This window comes from Heptranchias perlo, chromosome 2, assembly GCF_035084215.1.
Source record: "Heptranchias perlo isolate sHepPer1 chromosome 2, sHepPer1.hap1, whole genome shotgun sequence".
Lineage (NCBI taxonomy): Eukaryota > Metazoa > Chordata > Chondrichthyes > Hexanchiformes > Hexanchidae > Heptranchias > Heptranchias perlo.
This window is the reverse complement of record NC_090326.1, coordinates 154,273,152-154,293,312: the sequence shown is the minus strand read 5'-3', so window position 1 is coordinate 154,293,312 and position 20,161 is coordinate 154,273,152. Positions and strand designations below refer to the sequence as shown.

The 20,161-nt window shown below is 43.8% G+C and overlaps 1 protein-coding gene across 3 annotated transcripts in view; it reads left to right on the top strand.

Moving 5' to 3' along the window:
- galnt11 (UDP-N-acetyl-alpha-D-galactosamine:polypeptide N-acetylgalactosaminyltransferase 11 (GalNAc-T11)) overlaps nt 1-20,161 on the top strand; it is a 157,155-nt gene that overhangs the window by 77,968 nt on the left and 59,026 nt on the right. For 2 of the 3 annotated variants that reach the window (XM_068008456.1, XM_068008473.1), the window contains one exon: nt 9,490-9,810. In XM_068008456.1, the coding sequence (XP_067864557.1) occupies nt 9,528-9,810 (283 nt within the window). In that variant the 5' untranslated portion in view covers nt 9,490-9,527. Of the gene's footprint in view, nt 1-9,024; nt 9,110-9,489; nt 9,811-20,161 lie in introns of those variants that run through there. The other variant, XM_068008464.1, reaches the window with a different exon arrangement.

Here is a 20,161-nt window from a genome sequence, read left to right as displayed (position 1 = left end):
CAGCAAAGGATGACCAAAAAATTGATAAAGAGGGAGAAAATAGAATATGAGAGTAAACTAGCAAGAAGTATAAAAACAGATTGTAAGAGCTTCTACAAGTATGTAAAAAGAAACAGAGTAGCAAAAGTAAACGTGGGTCCCTTAGGGGCTAAGGCAGAGAAATTATAATGGGGAATCAGGAAATGGCAGAGACATTAAACAAATATTTTGTATCTCTTCACAGTAGAAGACACAAAAAGCATACAGGAAATAATAGGGAACCAAGGGTCTAATGAGAGTGAGGAACTTAAAGTAATTAATATTAGTAAAGAAAAGATACTGGAGAAATTAAGAGGACTAAAAGCTGACAAATCCCCTGGACCTGATGGGCTACTTCCTAGGGTTTTAAAAGGGGTGGCTGCAGAGATAGTGGATGCATTGGTTGTGATCTTCCAAAATTCTTTAGATTCTAGAATAGTCCCAGTGGATTGGAAGGTAGCAAATGTAACACCGCTATTCAAGGAAGGAAGGAGAGAGAAAACAGGGAACTACAGGCCAGTTAGCCTGACACCAGTCGTCGGGAAAATGCTGGAATCCATTATTAAGGACATGGTAACAGGGCACTTAGAAAATCATAATATGATTAGGCAGAGTCAACATGGTTTTATGAAAGGGAAATAGTGTTTGACAAATTTATTTTTTGAGAATATAACTAACAGGGTAGATACAGGGGAACAAGTGGATGTAGTATATTTGGATTTTCAAAAGGCATTCGATAAGGTTGCCACACAAAAGGCTGTTACACAAGATAAGGGCTCATGGGGTTGGGGGAATATATTAGCAAGGATAGCGGATTGGTTAACAGACAGAAAACAGAGAGTAGGAATAAACAGGTCATTTTCAGGTAACTAGTGGGGTGCTGCAAGTACCAGTGCTTGGGCCTCAGCTATTTACAATCTATATTAATGACTTAGATGGAGGGACCGAGTGTAATGTATCCAAGTTTGCTGATGATACAAAGCTAGGTGGGAAAGTAAGTTGTGAGGAGGACACAAAGAATCTGCAATGGGATATGGACAGGTTAAGTGAGTGGGCAAGAAGGTGGCAGATGGAGTATAATGTGGGCAAATGTGAGGTTATTCACTTTGGTAGGAAGAATAGAAAAGCAGAATATTTTTTAAATGCTGAGAAACTATTAAATGTTGGTGTTCAGAGAGATTTGGGTGTCCTTGTCCACGAAACACAGAAAGTTAACATGCAGGTACAGCAAGCAATTAGGAAGGCAAATGGTTTGATAGCCTTTATTGCAAGGGGACTGGAGTACAAGAGTAAGGAAATCTTGCTACAATTTGTTACGTGGATAGACTGGAGAAGCTGGGGTTGTTCTCCTTGGAACAGAGAAGGTTGCAAGGAGATTTGATAGAGGTATTCAAAACCATGAAGTGCCTAGACAGGTAGATAGAGAGAAACTGTTCACATTAGCGGAAGGGTCAAGAACCAGAGGGCATAGATTCAAGGTGATTGGCAAAAGAACCAAAGGTGACATGAGGAAAAACCTTTTTACACAGCGAGTGGTTAGGATCTGGAATGCACTGCCCGAGGGAGTGGTGGCGGCAGATTCAATCATGGCCATCAAAAGGGAACTGGATAAGTACTTGAAAGTAAAAAATTTGCAGGGCTACGGGGATAGGGCGGAGGAGTGGGACTAGCTGGATTGCTCTTGCATAGAGCCAGTGCGGGCTCGATGAGCCGAATGGCCTCCTTCCGTGCTGTAACCTTTCTATAATTCTATGAATTGTACAGGGCTTTGGTGAGACCACACCTGGAGTTTTGGTCTCCTTACCTAAGGAAGGATATAGTTGCCTTAGAGACGGTGCAACAAAGGTTCACTAGATTGATTCCTGGGATGAGAGGGTTGTCCTATGAGGAGAGATTGAGTAGCAGGGGCCTATATTCTCTGGAGTTTAGAAGAACGAGAGGTGATCTTAATGAAACATATAAAATTCTTAGCGGGCTTGACAGGGTAGATGTGGAGACGCTATTTCCCCTAGCTTCTAGAACTAGGGGACATTGTCTTAGGATAAGGGGTGGGCCATTGTCTTAGGATAAGGGGTGGGCCATTTAGGACTGAGATGAGCGTTGTGAATCTTTGGAATTCTCTAGCCCAGAGGGCTGTGGATACTCAGTCGTTGAGAATATTGAAGACTGAGATCGATGGATGTTTGGACTCTAAGGGAATCAAGGGATATGGGGATAGGGTGGGAAAGTGGAGTTGAGGTAGAAGATCAGCCATGATCTTATTGAATGGCGGAGCAGCCTTGAGGGGCCGTATGACCTACTACTGCTCCTATTTCTTATGTTCTTATCACACCTTCACCTCCTTTAATTCTCTTACTCTCTGCTGGTCTGGTACCTCTGGTATAGCCCCCATCTTCGCTCCCTCAAGTCTGCAGACTTGAGTATCTCTGAAGCACAGTTTGTTTAACCATTCATTGCCAGATCTGGCTGGACTTTGATCACTTCTGCCAAAACAACTCACTACTCCAGGATCCTCCTGGAATGCAAAGATAACCTCCAGTTTCTTTTCTCCACTGCCAACTGTCTCCTTAATCCCTCTCCCTTGTCCTCTCCATCCTTACCTCCAACAACAACTGCGTGGAGCTCATGGAGTTCTTTGACCAAGCTTTTAGTCACCTCTCCTAATATCTCCTTTTTCGGCTTGGCATCCATTTTTGTCAGATTACATAGAATTACAGCACAGAAACAGGCCATTCGACCCAACTGGTCTGTGCCAGTATTTATGGTCCACATGAATCTCCTCCCACCCTACTTCATCTAACCCTATCAGCATATCCTTCTATTCCTTTCTCCCTCATTTACTTATCTAGCTGCTCCTTCAATGCATCTGAGCTATTTGTCTCAACTACTCCATGTGGTAGCATGGGGCGGACATATGAGGTGAGGTTGAGTAGATTGGGACTCTACTCATTGGAGTTCAGAAGAATGAGAGGCGATCTTATTGAAACATATAAGATTGTGAAGGGGCTTGATCGGGTGGATGCGGTAAGGATGTTCCCAAGGATGGGTGAAACTAGAACGAGGGGGCTTAATCTTAGGATAAGGGGCTGCTCTTTCAAAACTGAGATGAGGAGAAACTTCTTCACTCAGAGGGTGGTAGGTCTGTGGAATTTGCTGCCCCAGGAAGCTGTGGAAGCTACATCATTAAATAAATTTAAAACAGAAATAGACAGTTTCCTAGAAGTAAAGGGAATTAGGGGTTACGGGGAGCGGGCAGGAAATTGGACATGATTTTAGATTTGAGGTTAGGACCAGATCAGCCATGATCTTATTGAATGGCGGAGCAGGCTCGAGGGACCGATTGGCCTACTCCTGCTCCTATTTCTTATGTTCTTATGTTCGTGTTCCACATTCTAACCACTCTCTGGGTAAAGAAGTTTCTTCTGAATTCCTTATTGGATTTATTAGTGACTATCTTAAATTTATGACCCCTAGTTTTGGACTTCCCCACAAGTGGAAACATCTTCTTTATGTCAATCCTATCAAACCCCTTCATAATTTATCAGGTCACCCCTCAGCCTTCTCTTTTCTAGAGAAAAGAGCTCCAGCCTATTCAATCTTTCCTGATGGTCATAACCTCTCAGTTCTGGTATCATCCTAGTAAATCTTTTTTGCACTTCTCCAGTGCCTCTTCTGTGAACTGCCTTTGGGCATTTTTCTATGTTAAAGGCGCAATATAAATGCAAGATGTTGTTATCTATCCACCGTATTCCAGTAACATTCTGTGCAATTTCTACACATCCCTCATGTCCTTCACATACTAACCTGAGTGAGCATAGATTTGATTAAAGAAACTGTTACTAATCCCAAACAGTTGTTGGGCAATTTGTTTCCAGGCAGAGCACAGTTGGCATCCACATTACCTAAATTAACCTCAATCATCATGCATTATTTTTAATGACTCCACATTAACTGATAATGATGAGGAACAGGAACCGTCAGTATAATAAATATGAAACTAAATGTTAACAAGAATTTACATTTATCTTTGGCTTGCAGAATCATTGGGCAGCTTTACTGAGAAGAGTAATACATAGAATTACATAGAATGCACAGCACAGAAACAGGCTAAACGGCCCAATTGGTCCATGCCGGTGTTTAGGCTCCTCACAAGCCTCCTCCCACCCGTCTTCATCTAAATAGCTAAGGACATGTTTTACATACATATATTAAAAAAAACTCCATATCGGGATGAAGCAAATCATTGCACGGAGCAGCTCATGAAAGCAGATCCACAGTCACTCTCTATGTTGTCCCATCTGTTATTGCAATTTTAAATATCATACCTGTCAGCATTCTGTAAACTAATAACGGAGAGAAAGGTTTCAGCCTTGCACATCTCTCATAAATCATAATGAACAACAATGAAGGTTAAGTTTTCCAAAGAAAGGATGAACATAGGAGGTTAGAGTTTAGCAGGAGAAGAATGGATGCACTTAAGTGTAGCTGTTTAATTTGCATCTGTATTTGTTCCCATGTCAAAATAAGTTTCCACCTCACCTGCCCCTTGAAGACCTTTAGTGGGAAGCATCTTTACCTCTTGTTCTTCAATTAATTGAAGAGTTGTACAAGGTGTGCTATACTGAGTGCATAATAAGATTTCTCAATTAACCATGGAGCCATAAGTAGTATTTAGTATGTTTAGAAGTCATGGCATGCAGTGACAAGAGCTACTGTAGTAGAATATTAACTTTACACTGTCATTTTATTCAAGATCACCCCAGCTCCAAATGCTGAACTCGAGGAGATAAAATACTCAACTTGCCTGCAGAAAAATATAATTTATTAAAGTAAAAATAAACAAATGCATCATCACTTAACCAGCACAAAAGTAATGATTAAGTACATTTTCACAGTCAGCTACTAATATTTTATTGGAGAATGTAACAAATGCTTGCTTGCTAAATCAGGAACTACATAATCATTCAACTTTCTGGTGATATGAGGGACTTCAGTTATGTGGAGAGACTGGAGAAACTGGGATTTTCTTCCTTAGAGTAGGGAAGGTTAAGGGGAGATTTAATAGAGGTGTGCAAAATTATGAAGGGTTTTGATAGAGTAGATAGGGTGAAACTTTCCACTAGCAGGAGGAAGATGCTTCCCGCTAAAGGCCTTCAAGGGGCAGGTCAGGTGGAAACTTATTTTGACATGGGAACAAATACAGATGCAAATTAAACAGCTAATTGCATCCATTCTTCTCCTGTTAAACTCTAGTCTTCTATCATCCTTTCTTTGGAAAGCTTAACCTTCATTGTTGTTCATTATGATTTATGACCAGAGCGCACAGATTTAAGATAATCGGCAAAAGAACCAGGGGAAAATTAGGAGAATTTTTTTACGCAGTGAGTTGTTATGATCTGGAATGCACTGCCTGAAAGAGTGGTGGAAGCAGATTCAATAATAACTTTCAAAAAGGAATTGAATATATACTTGAAAAGGAACAATTTGCAGGAAAGAGCAGGGGAGTGGGACTAATTGGACAGCTCTTTCAAAGAGCCAGCACAGGCACGATGGGCCGAGAGGCCTCCTTCTGTGCTGACTGATTCTATGAGCATTCCACATAGAGTATTTTGTTTGGCTCTTCCACTGAGAATCATGGGTGAATTTCCTCGGGGCGTTTCCCACTTTGCTGCTGTAAGCTGTGCGGAATCCCTGCTGATGCGGATAACAGGGTCTCTGCCGAAGTTATGGTGTTGGAGTGGGAAAAGCTCTGAGGAAATTCACCTCCTATGGTGTTCCCCATGGCATGGTGTGAAAACTTTTAGAAATGGCCTGTGTTTTTTTAACTGCTGGCTATATCATTTTTGGATGTATCTTTTGAGGGAATTTCTCAAAGAATTTCTTAATCTTTGAAAAGGCTGCTGAATGAAATTTTTGCTTATAGTCTGGAAATCTCCAGTTTTGAGAGGTGTTGCGCCTAACAATCCCAATCAAGAAACTTCTCTACTCTCTACCCTTTGCCAGAGGATTTGAGTGACTAACAATTGTGGACCTGAAACTAGTAACTATCATTTTGGAGAAGCCATTCATGTATAAATCACTAAAGACAACAGTATTAAGCCACAATGGAAAGCATGACATTTTTAATATTCATAATCAAAAACTGTCTTTATCTTGATTGCATTGACTGATGAATTTGTTGTTTAATTTGTCTGGAGCACAGGACAGGAGTACATATTTACAGTTTTAATGTTAAAGATGCTGAAACCATCTGAGAGGTGACCTAATAGAGGTGTATAAGAAAGTAAACAGTATGAAAATTTGGCAAATTACATTAAATAGTGAGAGTAGGACAAGGCGATACAGATTCAAACTAATAAAAGACACATTTAGGACTGATAGGAGGTTCTTCACACAGTTAGCAATCAATACAATGACTGGACTCCCGGATAGAGCAGTGGAGACGAAAACCCTGGTATCATTTAAGAACCAATTTGATGCTGCATTGGGGGAACTGAAGGGTCTAAGATTGGCCAAATGGCCAGCCTCATCCGTAATTATCTTGTGAGCATTGTTAGCTCTCCATTGGACACAGTGACCAAGAGCAGTGCTGGCAAGCTATGTGCTAATTTTACCCTTTGTGATTTCTGTTTAACCAAAAGGACCTGTGAATACTTCTGAAGTTTCTTGTTCTGTCAAAAGCATGAATTTACTTACTTTTTAAAAATTTACAAGACTAAACAAACACAGCTGACTCACTACAAATCCTGCTACAGGAATGTAATTATGATACTGATTTCCAAACATGGATTCTGCAGTAGATGAGAGTCACAACAACAAACTTGCGTTCCTTTAGTGCTGCTTGTATGCAGGAAAGTGTCCCAAAGCATTTACATTAAGGAGGGAAGGCAGTGGATGCCAAGCAGGAAAGGTAAGGGAAAAATGGAGAGAGTTAGGTTGGGTTCGATAGGTTGAGATCGATAGATTTTTGGACACTAAGGGAATCAAGGGATATAGGGATAGGGTGGGAAAGTGGAGTTGAGGTCGAAGATCAGCCATGATCTGATTGAATGGCGGAGCAGGCTCGAGGAGCCTTATGGCCTACTCCTGCTCCTATTTCTTATGTTCTTATGTAAGCAGAAAAGGTAAGGGAAAAATGGAGAAAGTTAGGGTGGGTCACCAAAGGCATGGTCGAAGAGAAGGATTTTGAGAAGGCATATGAAAGGTAGCAAGGTAGAGGGAATTGACCAGGGAATTCCACTGAATTGGCAGTAGAATAGAAGGAGCGAGAGACAAGAAGTCCAAGGTTACATAGAATTTACAGCACAGAAGCAAACCATTCGCCCAACTGTTCAACACTGGTGTTTATGCTCCACACAAGCCTCCTCCCACTCTACTTCATCTAACCCTATCAGCATGTCCTTCTATTCCTTTCTCCCTCACGTATCTATCTAGCTTCCCCTTAAATGCATCTATGCCGTTCGCCTCAACTACTCCATGAGGTAGCAAGTTCCACATTCTAACCACTCTGGGTAAAAAGCAAGGAGAAGCAGAGGGTATAATACAAAGAAAGAAAAAGAAAGACTTGAATTTATATAGCGCCTTTCATGACCTCAGGACGTCCCAAAGCGCTTTGCAGCCAATTAAGTACTTCTGAAGTGAAGTCATTGTTGCAATGTAGGAAACGCGGCAGCCAATTTGCACACAGCAAGATCCCATAAACTGCAATGGGATAATGACCAGACAATCTGTTTTAGTGATGTTGGTTGAGAGATAAATGTTGGCCAGGCCACTGCTCTTCTTTGGAATAGTGCCATGGGATCTTTTACGCCCACCTGAGAGGGCAGATGGGGCCTCAGTTTAACATCTCATCTGAAAGACAGCACCTCCGACAGTGCAGCGCTCACTCAGTACTGCACTGGAGTGTCAGCCTAGATTATACAGGGATAAGACAGGAGAAGATCACTAAGGTAGGGTGGGGCGAAATTGGTGTGAAAGCGAGGTTGAGAATTTTGAAGTCAACATTCTGGAGGCACTGAAGCTTGGAGAGGACGGTCGGGCAGGTGATAGCCGAGGAAGCCAGGCGCAACATTTTGGATGGGTTGTCGCTTGCAGAGCTCTGAGACCGGGAGGTCAGCTGGGAGAGCATGTGAGAAGTCGATCTTTGAATGCGTGGTTTTGGTCATGGAGGAGGCCGGGTAGGAGCAGAGATGAGCAATGTTGCGGAAGTAGAAGAAATTGCTCTTGGCAACAGAACGGATGTGGGTAGGAGACTGAACTCAGAGTCAAGCAGTGCACCTCCTAACTCAGGGAGGTTGCTGGAGTCAAGACCAGAGGCATGTAGGATACAAATGAGGCACAATAGGGTAGAATTTCATCTGTTTGCTTTTTTTAAATGTGAGTATAAAGCAGTGCTTTTGTTTCACATAAAATAGCAAGCAGAAGAGCAATATGCTCTTATTCCAACATTACAGTTGTGCTATGACCATTGTCTCTTTTGAATGGTGAACACTTCAATGTAAAAACAATATTGTTTTTACATTGAAAACAGGTTTCCTTCCTTCTGCAAGAGGAGGGTTGGGGTGCAACTTCTGCCCGATGTGACTCAGACGCATCTTCCTTGGTTGGGGCTCATTACCAATGCAGGGCGGGGTCCTGGCGGGACCCTTGCCACAAGAGGGAGTGCAACACAACACCCTTCTCCTAGAGGTCCCCCGGCGTCGGGGTGATCAGCGGGGCGGGTTGCCAGCGCCTGCCTCCCTGGCGTCATTTACATGGGATAGGTGGGACAGTGAACGGGTAGCTGGTGGCCTTTCTGTCAGGGGGGATGGGATCAAAAATGGAGTTTGGCGCAGGAATGCCTCACCGCCTGATTTTCCTGCTGTTTCAATCCGCTGTACCATCTGACTTGCGGGTGGTGGTAGTGGAGGAAAACCTAGGCCTATGTGTCATGTGCCTGAAGTTGAATAAACAACATGTTCATAGGAAAAGGCTGTTAATAATTGATCCGTTATACGCTAATCCTCTTCCCAATGAACTTTGTTCGGTAACCATCTCAGTACTAGAATGGGCTGTTTTGCCACAACTGAGCTCTCTACTCTCAGAAATAAAGGTTAGGTTGTTGCTGCAAAATAAGATTGTCAACCAGCTTTTCACAATTTTTTCTTTTCAGCATAAATGTATTCAAACTGCGTCAACCATGTTCCCCCCCCCCCCCTCGCCACTTATAGCTACCTAAAGTGTTAATTTAGACCGTTAAAGGTGCTATATAAATGCAAGTTGTTGCTAATAATGTTTTTTTAAGCAGGAACTATTTTTTTTAATGATGTTGACGACGCTACATCATTTACATTGGATAAAAAAATAGTTTTTGTAATGCCGTATGTTTTGTTCCCAAGGAATTTTGCTGAAGTGTTTTTCTGGTGTGTACAGAACCACCCACAGTTCACTTCTCCATCAGGCTAATCGGCTGGAATTTGTGTGTTGTTTCAGAGGAATGAAAATGGGCCTCTAACAATGCTAGGGCTACCATGGGCAGTGTCACGCTACGGTACTTCTGCTACGGGTGTCTCTTCACATCCGTGACCTGGACACTTCTCCTTTTCATCTACTTCAGCTTGAACAACGAAGGCTACACTTTCAGCAATGTGCCCTTCCAGGGGAGCTTGCGGGCACAGTGGAGATTCCAGCCCCGATTTACAAAAAGCCCCCAACGGCTGCCGGAGCCCCAGCACCAAGGCAACGTTGGCAGTCAGTTTATGAAGCTCATGCCGAAAAACTCCAAGACGAAAATGGAACTGTCTCCAGAACTAGGTGAGTCACTTGTTCCCTCCTGCTAGGCATTGCAATTTAAGGCAGCAGGTTAATAATGTTGCGTTCAGTTTGTAACTTGTTACCTTTTCTAAAATTGGCATTTTTATTAAATGTTTCAAAGTACATCAAACCAATGCTGTTGCAACCCTTAAAAACTGAAAGGTGCAACATAATTTGGCAAATACAGCACATGGCAAATACATATCTCTGTTGTTCTTAAGTCAACACTTAGATCAGCAGGTTAGATCAAAGTTACTTTCATAAGCACTCTTGGGCACTGTCAGTGCTGTCTTAGTTATGATATTTAAATGGAGTTTTTGAGCCCTGTGTTCAATGTTATCTTCAAAATAGTTTACGGGTGCTTTTACCGTGCTCCAGCAACATCCTTAACACCAACCTCAGAAGAGTGCTACCATGCACCAATGTAATATTTTTCCCACATCTTATATCAGTGTTTTTGGTCTCTCTTAGTGAATGGCCAATTTTGTGCCAAATTATGGGCAGTTTTGGGCTGCGGGAACTGTTGCTTAAACTCAATCTACGTAGACCCCTGAAATCAATAGAAAATGGAACTCTAATTCTATCGGTCTGGACTCGATTTAAGTCCCGATCCCAGAGGTGAAAGGCAGACAGCTAGCCCTCTTCACTGTCCAGTCCCCCTGAAACTACTGTTAAAATATCTACAGATTTGGCAGTGCTGTGCCACAGAATGCAAGGGCAAGAGTTTTACTCACAGCCCTCTTCCCTACTGGGTTATGAATCTCGGGTATGGGAAGGCACCAAGGGAAGCGGAGTCACCACAATCTCTTCATGCACCTGTTAGTGAAATGAGACGGGACAAAAATACCTAAGAAAATTTTTAAAAAGAATAGGATAGAAATGGTATGCTTTGCGCCCATTTTTCGGAGAGGAACGTAAACATAAGAACGTAAGAAATAGGAGCAGGAGCAGACCATCAGGCCCCTCGAGCCTGCTCCTCCATTCAACAAGATCATGGCTGATCTTCTACCTCAACGCCATTTTCCTGCACCATCCCCATATCCCTTGATGCCTTTAAAATCTAGAAATCTATCGATCTCTGTTTTGAATATACTCAATGACTGAGCCTCCACAGCCCTCTGAGTTAGGGAATTCCAAAGATTGACCACCCTCTGAGTGAAGATCACCACCCTCTGGCGATAGGCTATTTTAGATTCAATTGCCTTGAAATTAGCCTATTCAAATATTAGTGGGTGAATGCTCAAAGAGTCCCTATGAAATTGCTTTTTGTACTTTTTATCGGAAATGTTAAAATAAATGCGTTAGCTCTTCCATAAGAATAATTAACAGGAAAGAATTTCATACAAACGGACTCACTAACTTTAAAACAGTTTGTTTCCAGCCATGTGGAATAAAATGAACAACTGCACGTTCAATGTGATTGAACCGAAGTACAATTCTTCATAAGCATTTTGAATGGCTAAAAATCATGAGGCTATGGGAAAAAAATCCTCTTCTGGGAACTAAAATTTTAGGCAGGGTTTTGCATTTGGAGATTTGCTGAAAAAGGTGAAACTTGTTGGTATTACTGTAAACATTTGAGTATTACAGTTACTGCAGGATCAAACTTCAACTGTGTAGTTTTCCAGGGATTAGTTATTTTTAGTGTTTGCAACTGCATTGTAATAAGTAATCCTTTTAAAATGGTCTAGTCATTCATCTGCAAATGTATTTTTGAAAAAACTGATGGGAGTAGTTTATAGGCCCCCTAATAGTAGCAATACCATTGGACAGAGTATTAATCATGAAATAATAGGAGCTTGTAATAAAGGTAATGCAGTAATCGTGGGGGACTTTAATCTTCATATAGACTGGGCAAATCCAATTGGCAAAGGTAATTTGGAGGACGAGTTCATGGAATGCATTTGAGACGGTTTCCTAGAGCAATATGTCATGAAATGTTGGCCTTTATTGCAAGGGGGTTGGAGTACAAAAGTAAGGAAGTCTTACTACAATTGTACAGGGCTTTGGTGAGATCTCACCTGGAGTACTGTGTACAGTTTTGATCTCCTTATCTACGGAAGGATATACTTACCTTAGAGGCGGTGCAGCGAAGGTTCACTAGAGTAATTCCTGGGATGAGAGGGTTGTCCTGTGAGGCGAGGTTGAGTAGAATGGGCCCAAACTCTCTGGAGTTTAGAAGAATGGGAGGTGATCTCATTGAAACATATAAGATTCTGAGGGGGCTTGTCAGGGTAGATGCTGAGAGGTTGTTTCCCATGGCTGGAGAGTCTAGAACTAGGGGGCATAGTCGCAGGATAAAGGGTCGGCCATTTAAGACTGAGATGAGGAGGAATTTTTTCACTCAGAGGGTTGTGAATCTTTGGAATTCTGTACCCCAGAGGGCTGTGGATGCTGAATTGTTGAGTATATTCAAGGCTGAGATCGATAGATTTCTGGACTCTAGGGGAATCAAGGGATATGGGGATCAGGCAGTAGAGTGGAATTGAGGTCGAAAGTCAGCCATGATCTGATTGAATGGCAGAGCAGGCTTGAGGGGCCATGTGGCATTCTGCTTCCCCTATTTCTTATGATCTTATGTTCTTAAATTGCTTTACATCAAGAATACTCAGGCAGGTTTGTAATTGCAACTATAATTAACAATGTAAAGATTAAGGGGAAAATATGCACGAGACAAAAATGTTGATAAGATGTAACATTTTGGTGTGGTAGGGGAGCTTACTTTCCTATAGAAGTCCTCTGTGATTTATCATGGGTTGGATTTTCTCCTTATTGACTGTGACTAGGCGGGAAGTCTAGCTCTACATTATACATATTGTATCTTGCGTATCCCAAATACAGATGAAAAAGAACGTCCAGCCCATTCTTAGCTTGGAAAACTGCAAACATAACATCCCTATTCCAGAAGGGAGTGAGACAGAAAGCAGGTTTTTTTTTATTCGTTCACGGGATGTGGGCGTCGCTGGCGAGGCCAGCATTTATTGCCCATCCCTAATTGCCCTCGAGAAGGTGGTGGTGAGCCGCCTTCTTGAACCGCTGCAGTCCGTGTGGTGACGGTTCTCCCACAGTGCTGTTAGGAAGGGAGTTCCAGGATTTTGACCCAGCGACAATGAAGGAACGGCGATATATTTCCAAGTCGGGATGGTGTGTGACTTGGAGGGGAACGTGCAGGTGGTGTTGTTCCCATGCGCCTGCTGCTCTTGTCCTTCTAGGTGGTAGAGGTCGCGGGTTTGGGAGGTGCTGTCAAAGAAGCCTTGGCGAGTTGCTGCAGTGCATCCTGTGGATGGTGCACACTGCAGCCACAGTGCGCCGGTGGTGAAGGGAGTGAATGTTTAGGGTGGTGGATGGGGTGCCAATCAAGCGGGCTGCTTTATCTTGGATGGTGTCGAGCTTCTTGAGTGTTGTTGGAGCTGCACTCATCCAGGCAAGTGGAGAGTATTCCATCACACTCCTGACTTGTGCCTTGTAGATGGTGGAAAGGCTTTGGGGAGTCAGGAGGTGAGTCACTCGCCGCAGAATACCCAGCCTCTGACCTGCTCTCGTAGCCACAGTATTTATATGGCTGGTCCAGTTAAGTTTCTGGTCAATGGTGACCCCCAGGATGTTGATGGTGGGGGATTCGGCGATGGTAATGCCGTTGAATGTCAAGGGGAGGTGGTTAGACTCTCTCTTGTTGGAGATGGTCATTGCCTGGCACTTATCTGGCGCGAATGTTACTTGCCACTTATGAGCCCAAGCCTGGATGTTGTCCAGGTCTTGCTGCATGCGGGCTCGGACTGCTTCATTATCTGAGGGGTTGCGAATGGAACTGAACACTGTGCAGTCATCAGCGAACATCCCCATTTCTGACCTTATGATGGAGGGAAGGTCATTGATGAAGCAGCTGAAGATGGTTGGGCCTAGGACACTGCCCTGAGGAACTCCTGCAGCAATGCCCTGGGGCTGAGATGATTGGCCTCCAACAACCACTACCATCTTCCTTTGTGCTAGGTATGACTCCAGCCAGGTAACTATAGACCAGTTAGCCTAACATCTGTCATTGGGAAAATGCGAGAATCCATTATTAAGGAAGTAGTAGCAGGACATTTGGAGACTCAATACAATCAAGGAGAGTCAACATGGTATTATGAAGGGGAAATCATGTCTGACAAATATATTAGAGTTCTTTGAGGAAGTAACGGGCAGGGTGGATAAAGGGGAACCAATGGATGCAGTATATTTGGATTTCCAAAAGGCATTCGATAAGGTGCCACATAAAAGGTTACTGCACAAGGTAAAACCTCAAGGTATTGGGGTAATATACTGGCATGGATAGAGGATTGATAGAGGATTGGCTAACTAACAGAAAATAAAGAATCGGGATAAAAGGATCATTTTCAAAATGGTAATCTGTAACTAGTGGGGTGCCAAGGGATCAGTGCTGGGGCCTCAACTATTTACTATATATATCAATGACTTGAATGAAGGAACAGAGTGTCTTGTGGCCAAATTTGCTGATGATACAAAGATAGGTGGAAAAGAAAGTTGCGATGAGGACACAGTGTCTGCAAAGGGATATTGACAGGTTAAGAGAATGAGCAAAAATTTGGCAGATGGAATATAATGTGGGAAAATGTGAAGTCATCCACTTTGGGAGGAAAAATAAAAAAGCAAAATATTATTTGAATGGAGAAATACTACAAAATGCTGCGGTTCAGAGTGATCTCATGGGAATCGGGGAAAACTCTCCAGTGGATGGAGTCGTACCTAGCACAAAGGAAGATGGTCGTGGTTGTTGGACGCCAATCATCTCAGCCCCAGGACATTGCTGCAGGAGTTCCTCAGGGCAGTGTCCTAGGCTCAACCGTCTTCAACTGCTTCATCAATGACCTTCCCTCCATCATAAGGTCAGAAATGGGGATGTTTGCTGATGATTGCACAGTGTTCAGTTCCATTTGCAACCCCTCAGATAATGAAGCAGTCCGTGCCTGCATGCAGCAAGACCTGGACAACATCCAGGCTTGGGCTGATAAGTGGCAAGTAACATTCGTGCCAGGCAATGACCATCTCCAACAAGAGAGAGTCTAACCACCTCCCCATGACATTCAACGGCATTACCATCGCCGAATCCCCCACCATCAACATCCTGGGGGTCACCATTGACCAGAAACTTAACTGGACCAGCCACATAAATACTGTGGTTACAAGAGCAGGTCAGAGGCTGGTTATTCTGCAGCGAGTGACTCACCTCCTGACTCCCCAAAGCCTTTCCACCATCTACAAGGCACAAGTCAGGAGTGTGATGGAATACTCTCCACTTGCCTGGATGAGTGCAGCTCCAACAACACTCAAGAACCTCGACACCATCCAGGACAAAGCAGCCCACTTGATTGACACCCCATCCACCACCCCAAACGCTCACTCCCTTCACCACCGGTGCACCGTGGCTGCAGTGTGTACCATCCACAGGATGCACTGCAGCAACTCGCCAAAGCTTCTTCGTCAACACATCCCAAACCCGCGACCTCTACCACCTAGAAGGACAAGGGCAGCAGGCGTGTGGGAACAACACCACCTGCACGTTCCCCTCCAAGTCACACACTATCCCGACTTGGAAATATATCGCCGTTCCTTCATCGTCGCTGGGTCAAAATCCTGGTACTCCCTACCTAACAGCACTGTGGGAGAACCTTCACCACACAGACTGCAGCGGTTCAAGAAGGCGGCTCACCATCACCTTCTCAAGGGCAATTAGGGATGGGCACTAAATGCTGGCCTTGCCAGCGACACCCACACCCCATGAACGAACAAAAAAAAAGTCTGGGTGTCCTCGTACATGAAACACAAAAAGTCAACATACAGGTGCAGCAGGTAATCCGGAAGGCAAATGGAATATCGGCCTTTATTTCTAGGGGGGTGGAGTATAAAAGGGAAGTCATGCTATAATTGTACAGGGTGCTGGTGAGACCACACCTGGAATACTGCGCACAGTTCTGGTGCCCTTCTTTAAGTAAGGATATACTTGCATTGGAGTTCAGAGAAGGTTCACTAGGTTGATTCCGTGTATGGAAAAGTTGTCTTTTGAGGAAAGATTGAACAGGTTGGGTCTATACTCATTGGAGTTTAGAAGAATGAGAGGGGATTTTATTGAAACATTCAAGATTCTGAGGGGACTCGATAGGGTCGATGCTGAGAGGATTCTCCCTCATGGGGGAATCTAAAACTAGGGGGCATAGCCTCAGAATAAGGGGTCGCCCATTTAAGATGGAAATGAGGAGGAATTTCTTCTCCCAGAGGGTCGTGAATCTTTGGAATTCTTTACCCCAAAAAGCTGTGGAGGCTGAGTTATTGAATACATTCAAGGCTGAGTTAGACACATTTTTGATCAGCACGGGAGTCAAAGGATATGGGGAAAAGACAGGAAAGTGGAGTTGAGGTAAAAATCAGATCAGCCATGATCTCATTAAATGGCGGAGCAGGCTCGAAGGGCCATATTGTCTACTGCTGCTCCTATGTCTGATGGTCTTAATTCATCCATCCAAAAACATCCCACAGTCCCCCTGCCACCCAATACCAGCATCTAACTCTGAAATAATAGGATAAATTCAATAAATATGTGAGTGGGCTGGAGCAATGGCAGATGGAATTTGTTGCAGGTTGGAAGAAAAATGTTGTTGAAAAAGCTAAGGATGAAGCCAAAAGATACCTAGGAGTCTGCCCTTGGCTCTGTGGTAGCACTCTCGCCTCCGAGTCAGAAGGTTGTGGGTTCAAGTCGCACTCCAGGGACTTGAGAACGTAGAATCATAGAATGGTTACAGCACAGAAGGAGGCTGTTCGGCCCATCGAGTGCATGCTGGTTCTTTGTAAGAGCAATCCAGTTAGTCCCATTCCCCTGCTCTTTCCCCCTTGGCCTGCAAATTTTTTCCCTTCAAGTATTTATCCAATTCCTTTTTGAAAGCCATGATTGAATCTGCTTGCAACACCCTTTCAGGCAGCGCATTCCAGATCATAACAACTCGCTGCATAAAAAAGTTTTTCCTCATGTCGCCTTTGGTACTTTTGCCAATCACCTTAAATCTGTGTCCTCTGGTTCTCGACCCTTCCACCAATGGGTTTAGTTTCTCTTTATTTACTTTATCTAAGGCCTTCATGATTTTGAACACTTCTATCAAATCTCCTCTTAACCTTTGCTCTAAGAAGAACAACCCCAGCTTCTCTAGTCCATCCATGTAACTGAAGTCCCTCATCCCTGGAACCATTCCAGTAAATCTTTTCTGCACCCTCTCTACGGCCTTCACATCCTTCCTAAAGTGCGGTGCCCAGAATTGGACACAGTTCTCCAGCTGTGGCTGAACCAGTGTTTTATAAAGGTTCAACATAACTTCCTTGCTTTTGTACTCTCTGTCTCTATTTATAAAGCCCAGGATCCCTTATGCTTTTTAAACTGCTTTCTCAACTTGTCCTGCCGCCTTCAAAGATTTGTGCACATATACCCCTAGGTCTCTGTTCTTTCACACCCTTTAGAATTGTACGATTTAGTTTATATTGCCTCTCCTCGTTCTTCCTGCCAGAATGTATCCACACTTTTCTGCTAAATTTCATCTGCCATGTTTCCGTCCATGCCACCAGCCTGTCTATGTCCTCTTGAAGTCTATTACTATCAATAGTGAGTGTCTTCACTGTTTACTATATTTGCAAGTTTTGTGTCATCTGCAAATTTTGAAATTGTGCCCTGTATATCCAAGTCTGAATCATTAATCTATATCAAAAAAAACAATGGTCCTCGTACTGAACCTGGAGAACACCACTGTACACCTCCCTCCAATCTGAAAAACAACCGTTCACCACTACTTTCTGTCACGTAGCCAATTTCGTATCCATGCTGCCACTGCCCCTTTTATTCCATGAGCTTCAATTTTGCTGACAAGCCTATTATGTGGTATTTCATCAAACGTCTTTTGAAAGTTCATACACACATCAACCGCATTGCCCTCATCAACCCTCTCTGTTACCTCATCAAAAAACTCAATCAAGTTAGTTAAAGCAAATTTGCCTTTAACAAATCCATGCTGACTTTCATTTATTAATCGACAGTTATCCAAGTGACTACTAATTTTGTCCCCTCAAGGACGTCCTCTCTCTCCAGCACTGCAATATTCTCCTTAATCAATACTGCCACCACCACCCCCCCCCCTACCTTTTTTACTTTCCCTATCTTTCCTGAACAACTTGTATCCAGGAATATTTAGTACCAAATCCTGCCCTTTTTTGAGCCAGGTTTCCATTATCACCTCCACATCATATTCCCACGTGGCTATTTGCACCTGCAGCTCACCAACCTTATTTACCACACGTGGTGCGTTTACACACTTGTACTCTAAACCTATATTAGACCATCTTGTATTCTCTCTTAGTCTGATCCCACCTAATACTGTACTATTTCTTACTCTAGTGCTGTCTCTCTCAATCCTTTGTGCACCTTGCTTCTCCTCTCTAAAGCTACATCCTGGTGCCCTTCCTCCTGTCACATTAGTTTAAACTCTCCCCCACAACACTAGTGAACCTCCCCGCGTGGACATTGGTCCCAGCTCTGTTGAGGTGCAACCCGTCCGCCTTGAACAAGTCCTTCCTGCTCCAGAACTGGTCCCAGTGCCTGAAGAATCTGAAGCCTTCCCTCTTGCACCATGTCTCTAGCCATGCATTAACCTGCCTTATCTTCCTATTTCTATATTCACTGGAGCATGGTACTGGGAGTAATCCAGAGATTACTACCTTTGAGGTCCTGCTTTTTAACTTCCTCCCTAGCTCCTGAAACTCTGACCACAGGACCTCATCCCTTTTCTTTCCTATGTCATTGGTACCCACATGGACCACGACTTCTGGCTGCCCCCCTTCCCCCGGCAGAATGTTCTGTACCCTCTGCATGATGTCCTTTACCCTGGCACCAGGGAGGCAACACACCATGTCGGTAGTCACAGAAACGCCTGTCTGTCCCCCTGACTATCGAATCCCCTGTGACTACTGTATTTCTACACTTCATTCTGCCCCCCTGTGCAGTCCTTTGCCCCATGGTGCCACGCTCAGGTCTGCACTCCTTTGAGGTGTCGTTACCCTCACTAGTATTCAAAGCTGTATACCAGTTTGAGAGTGCCACACACCCAGGAGATCCCTGCCTCTTCCTACCCTTTCAGATGGTCACCCACTTGTTATCCTGAACTCTCTGTGGCTGCGGGGTGACCACCTCCTGGAACGTACGATCCAGGAAACCGTCAGCCTCCCTTATGCTCTGCAACGACTTCAGCTGCCCCTCAAGCTCAGAAACCCTCAGCTGGAGCTCGAGCAACTGGAGGCATTTCTTGCACATGTGGCCCTTCAGGACACATGAAGCACCCTGAAGTTTCCATGTGGCACAGGAATTGCAGGTAATGGGTCTCGGCTGCCCGTCCATTATACTTAGAGATCTAATTTAGGCTGACACTCCCAGTGCAATACCGAAGGAGGTGCCATCTTTCAGATGAGATGTTAAACTGAGGCTCCATCTTCCATCTCAGGTGTATGAAATTATCCCATGGCACTATTTTGAAGAAGAGCAAGGGCGTACTCCCCAGTGTCCTGGAACAATATTTATCCCTCAATCAGTGTCACAAACAGATTATCTGGTCATTCTCACATTGCTATTTGTGGGACCTTGCTGTTCGCAAATTGGCTGCCACGTTTCCTACATTACAACAGTGACTACACTTTAAAGGTACTTTGTTGGCTGTAAAGGGATGTCCTGAGATTGCGAAAGGCGCTATATAAATGCACGTTGTTTGTTTCTTTCTTTCTTAGCTAACTCAACGTTCAACGCGTCCAACCAATGCAGCGCATCAATCGACAGCCAATAGAATGTTGAACCATGCAGCCAAACCCATAATGCTGCTTCCAGTTCTAGTTGTCAAAACAAAGGGGCGACGTTCAAGCATTGGCGGCAATGCAGGGAATGGCCACTAGGCTCTGGTGAATACGCGCTGTATCCCTCTCCCAGGCCAATATACCCTTCCTGTGGATGTATTTGTACCTATGCATTAGCTTTTAGTGATTTGTATACATGGGCACCCAAATCCCTTTGCTTTTCCATAGCTCCTAGTCTTTCACTATTAAGAAAATATTCAGTTTGTCTTTCTGGGATCCGAAGTGGATGACCTCACACTTCCCGACATTGAACTCCATCTGCCACAGTTTTGCTCACTCCCTTAGTCTGTCTCTGTCACTTTGTAACCTCTTTCTCCCATCTGCACTACTTACTGTCCCTCCTAACTTAGTGTCATCTGCAAAGTTGGATTTACAAATCTCTATTCCTTCATCATTAACATTTATGATGAAAAGCTGA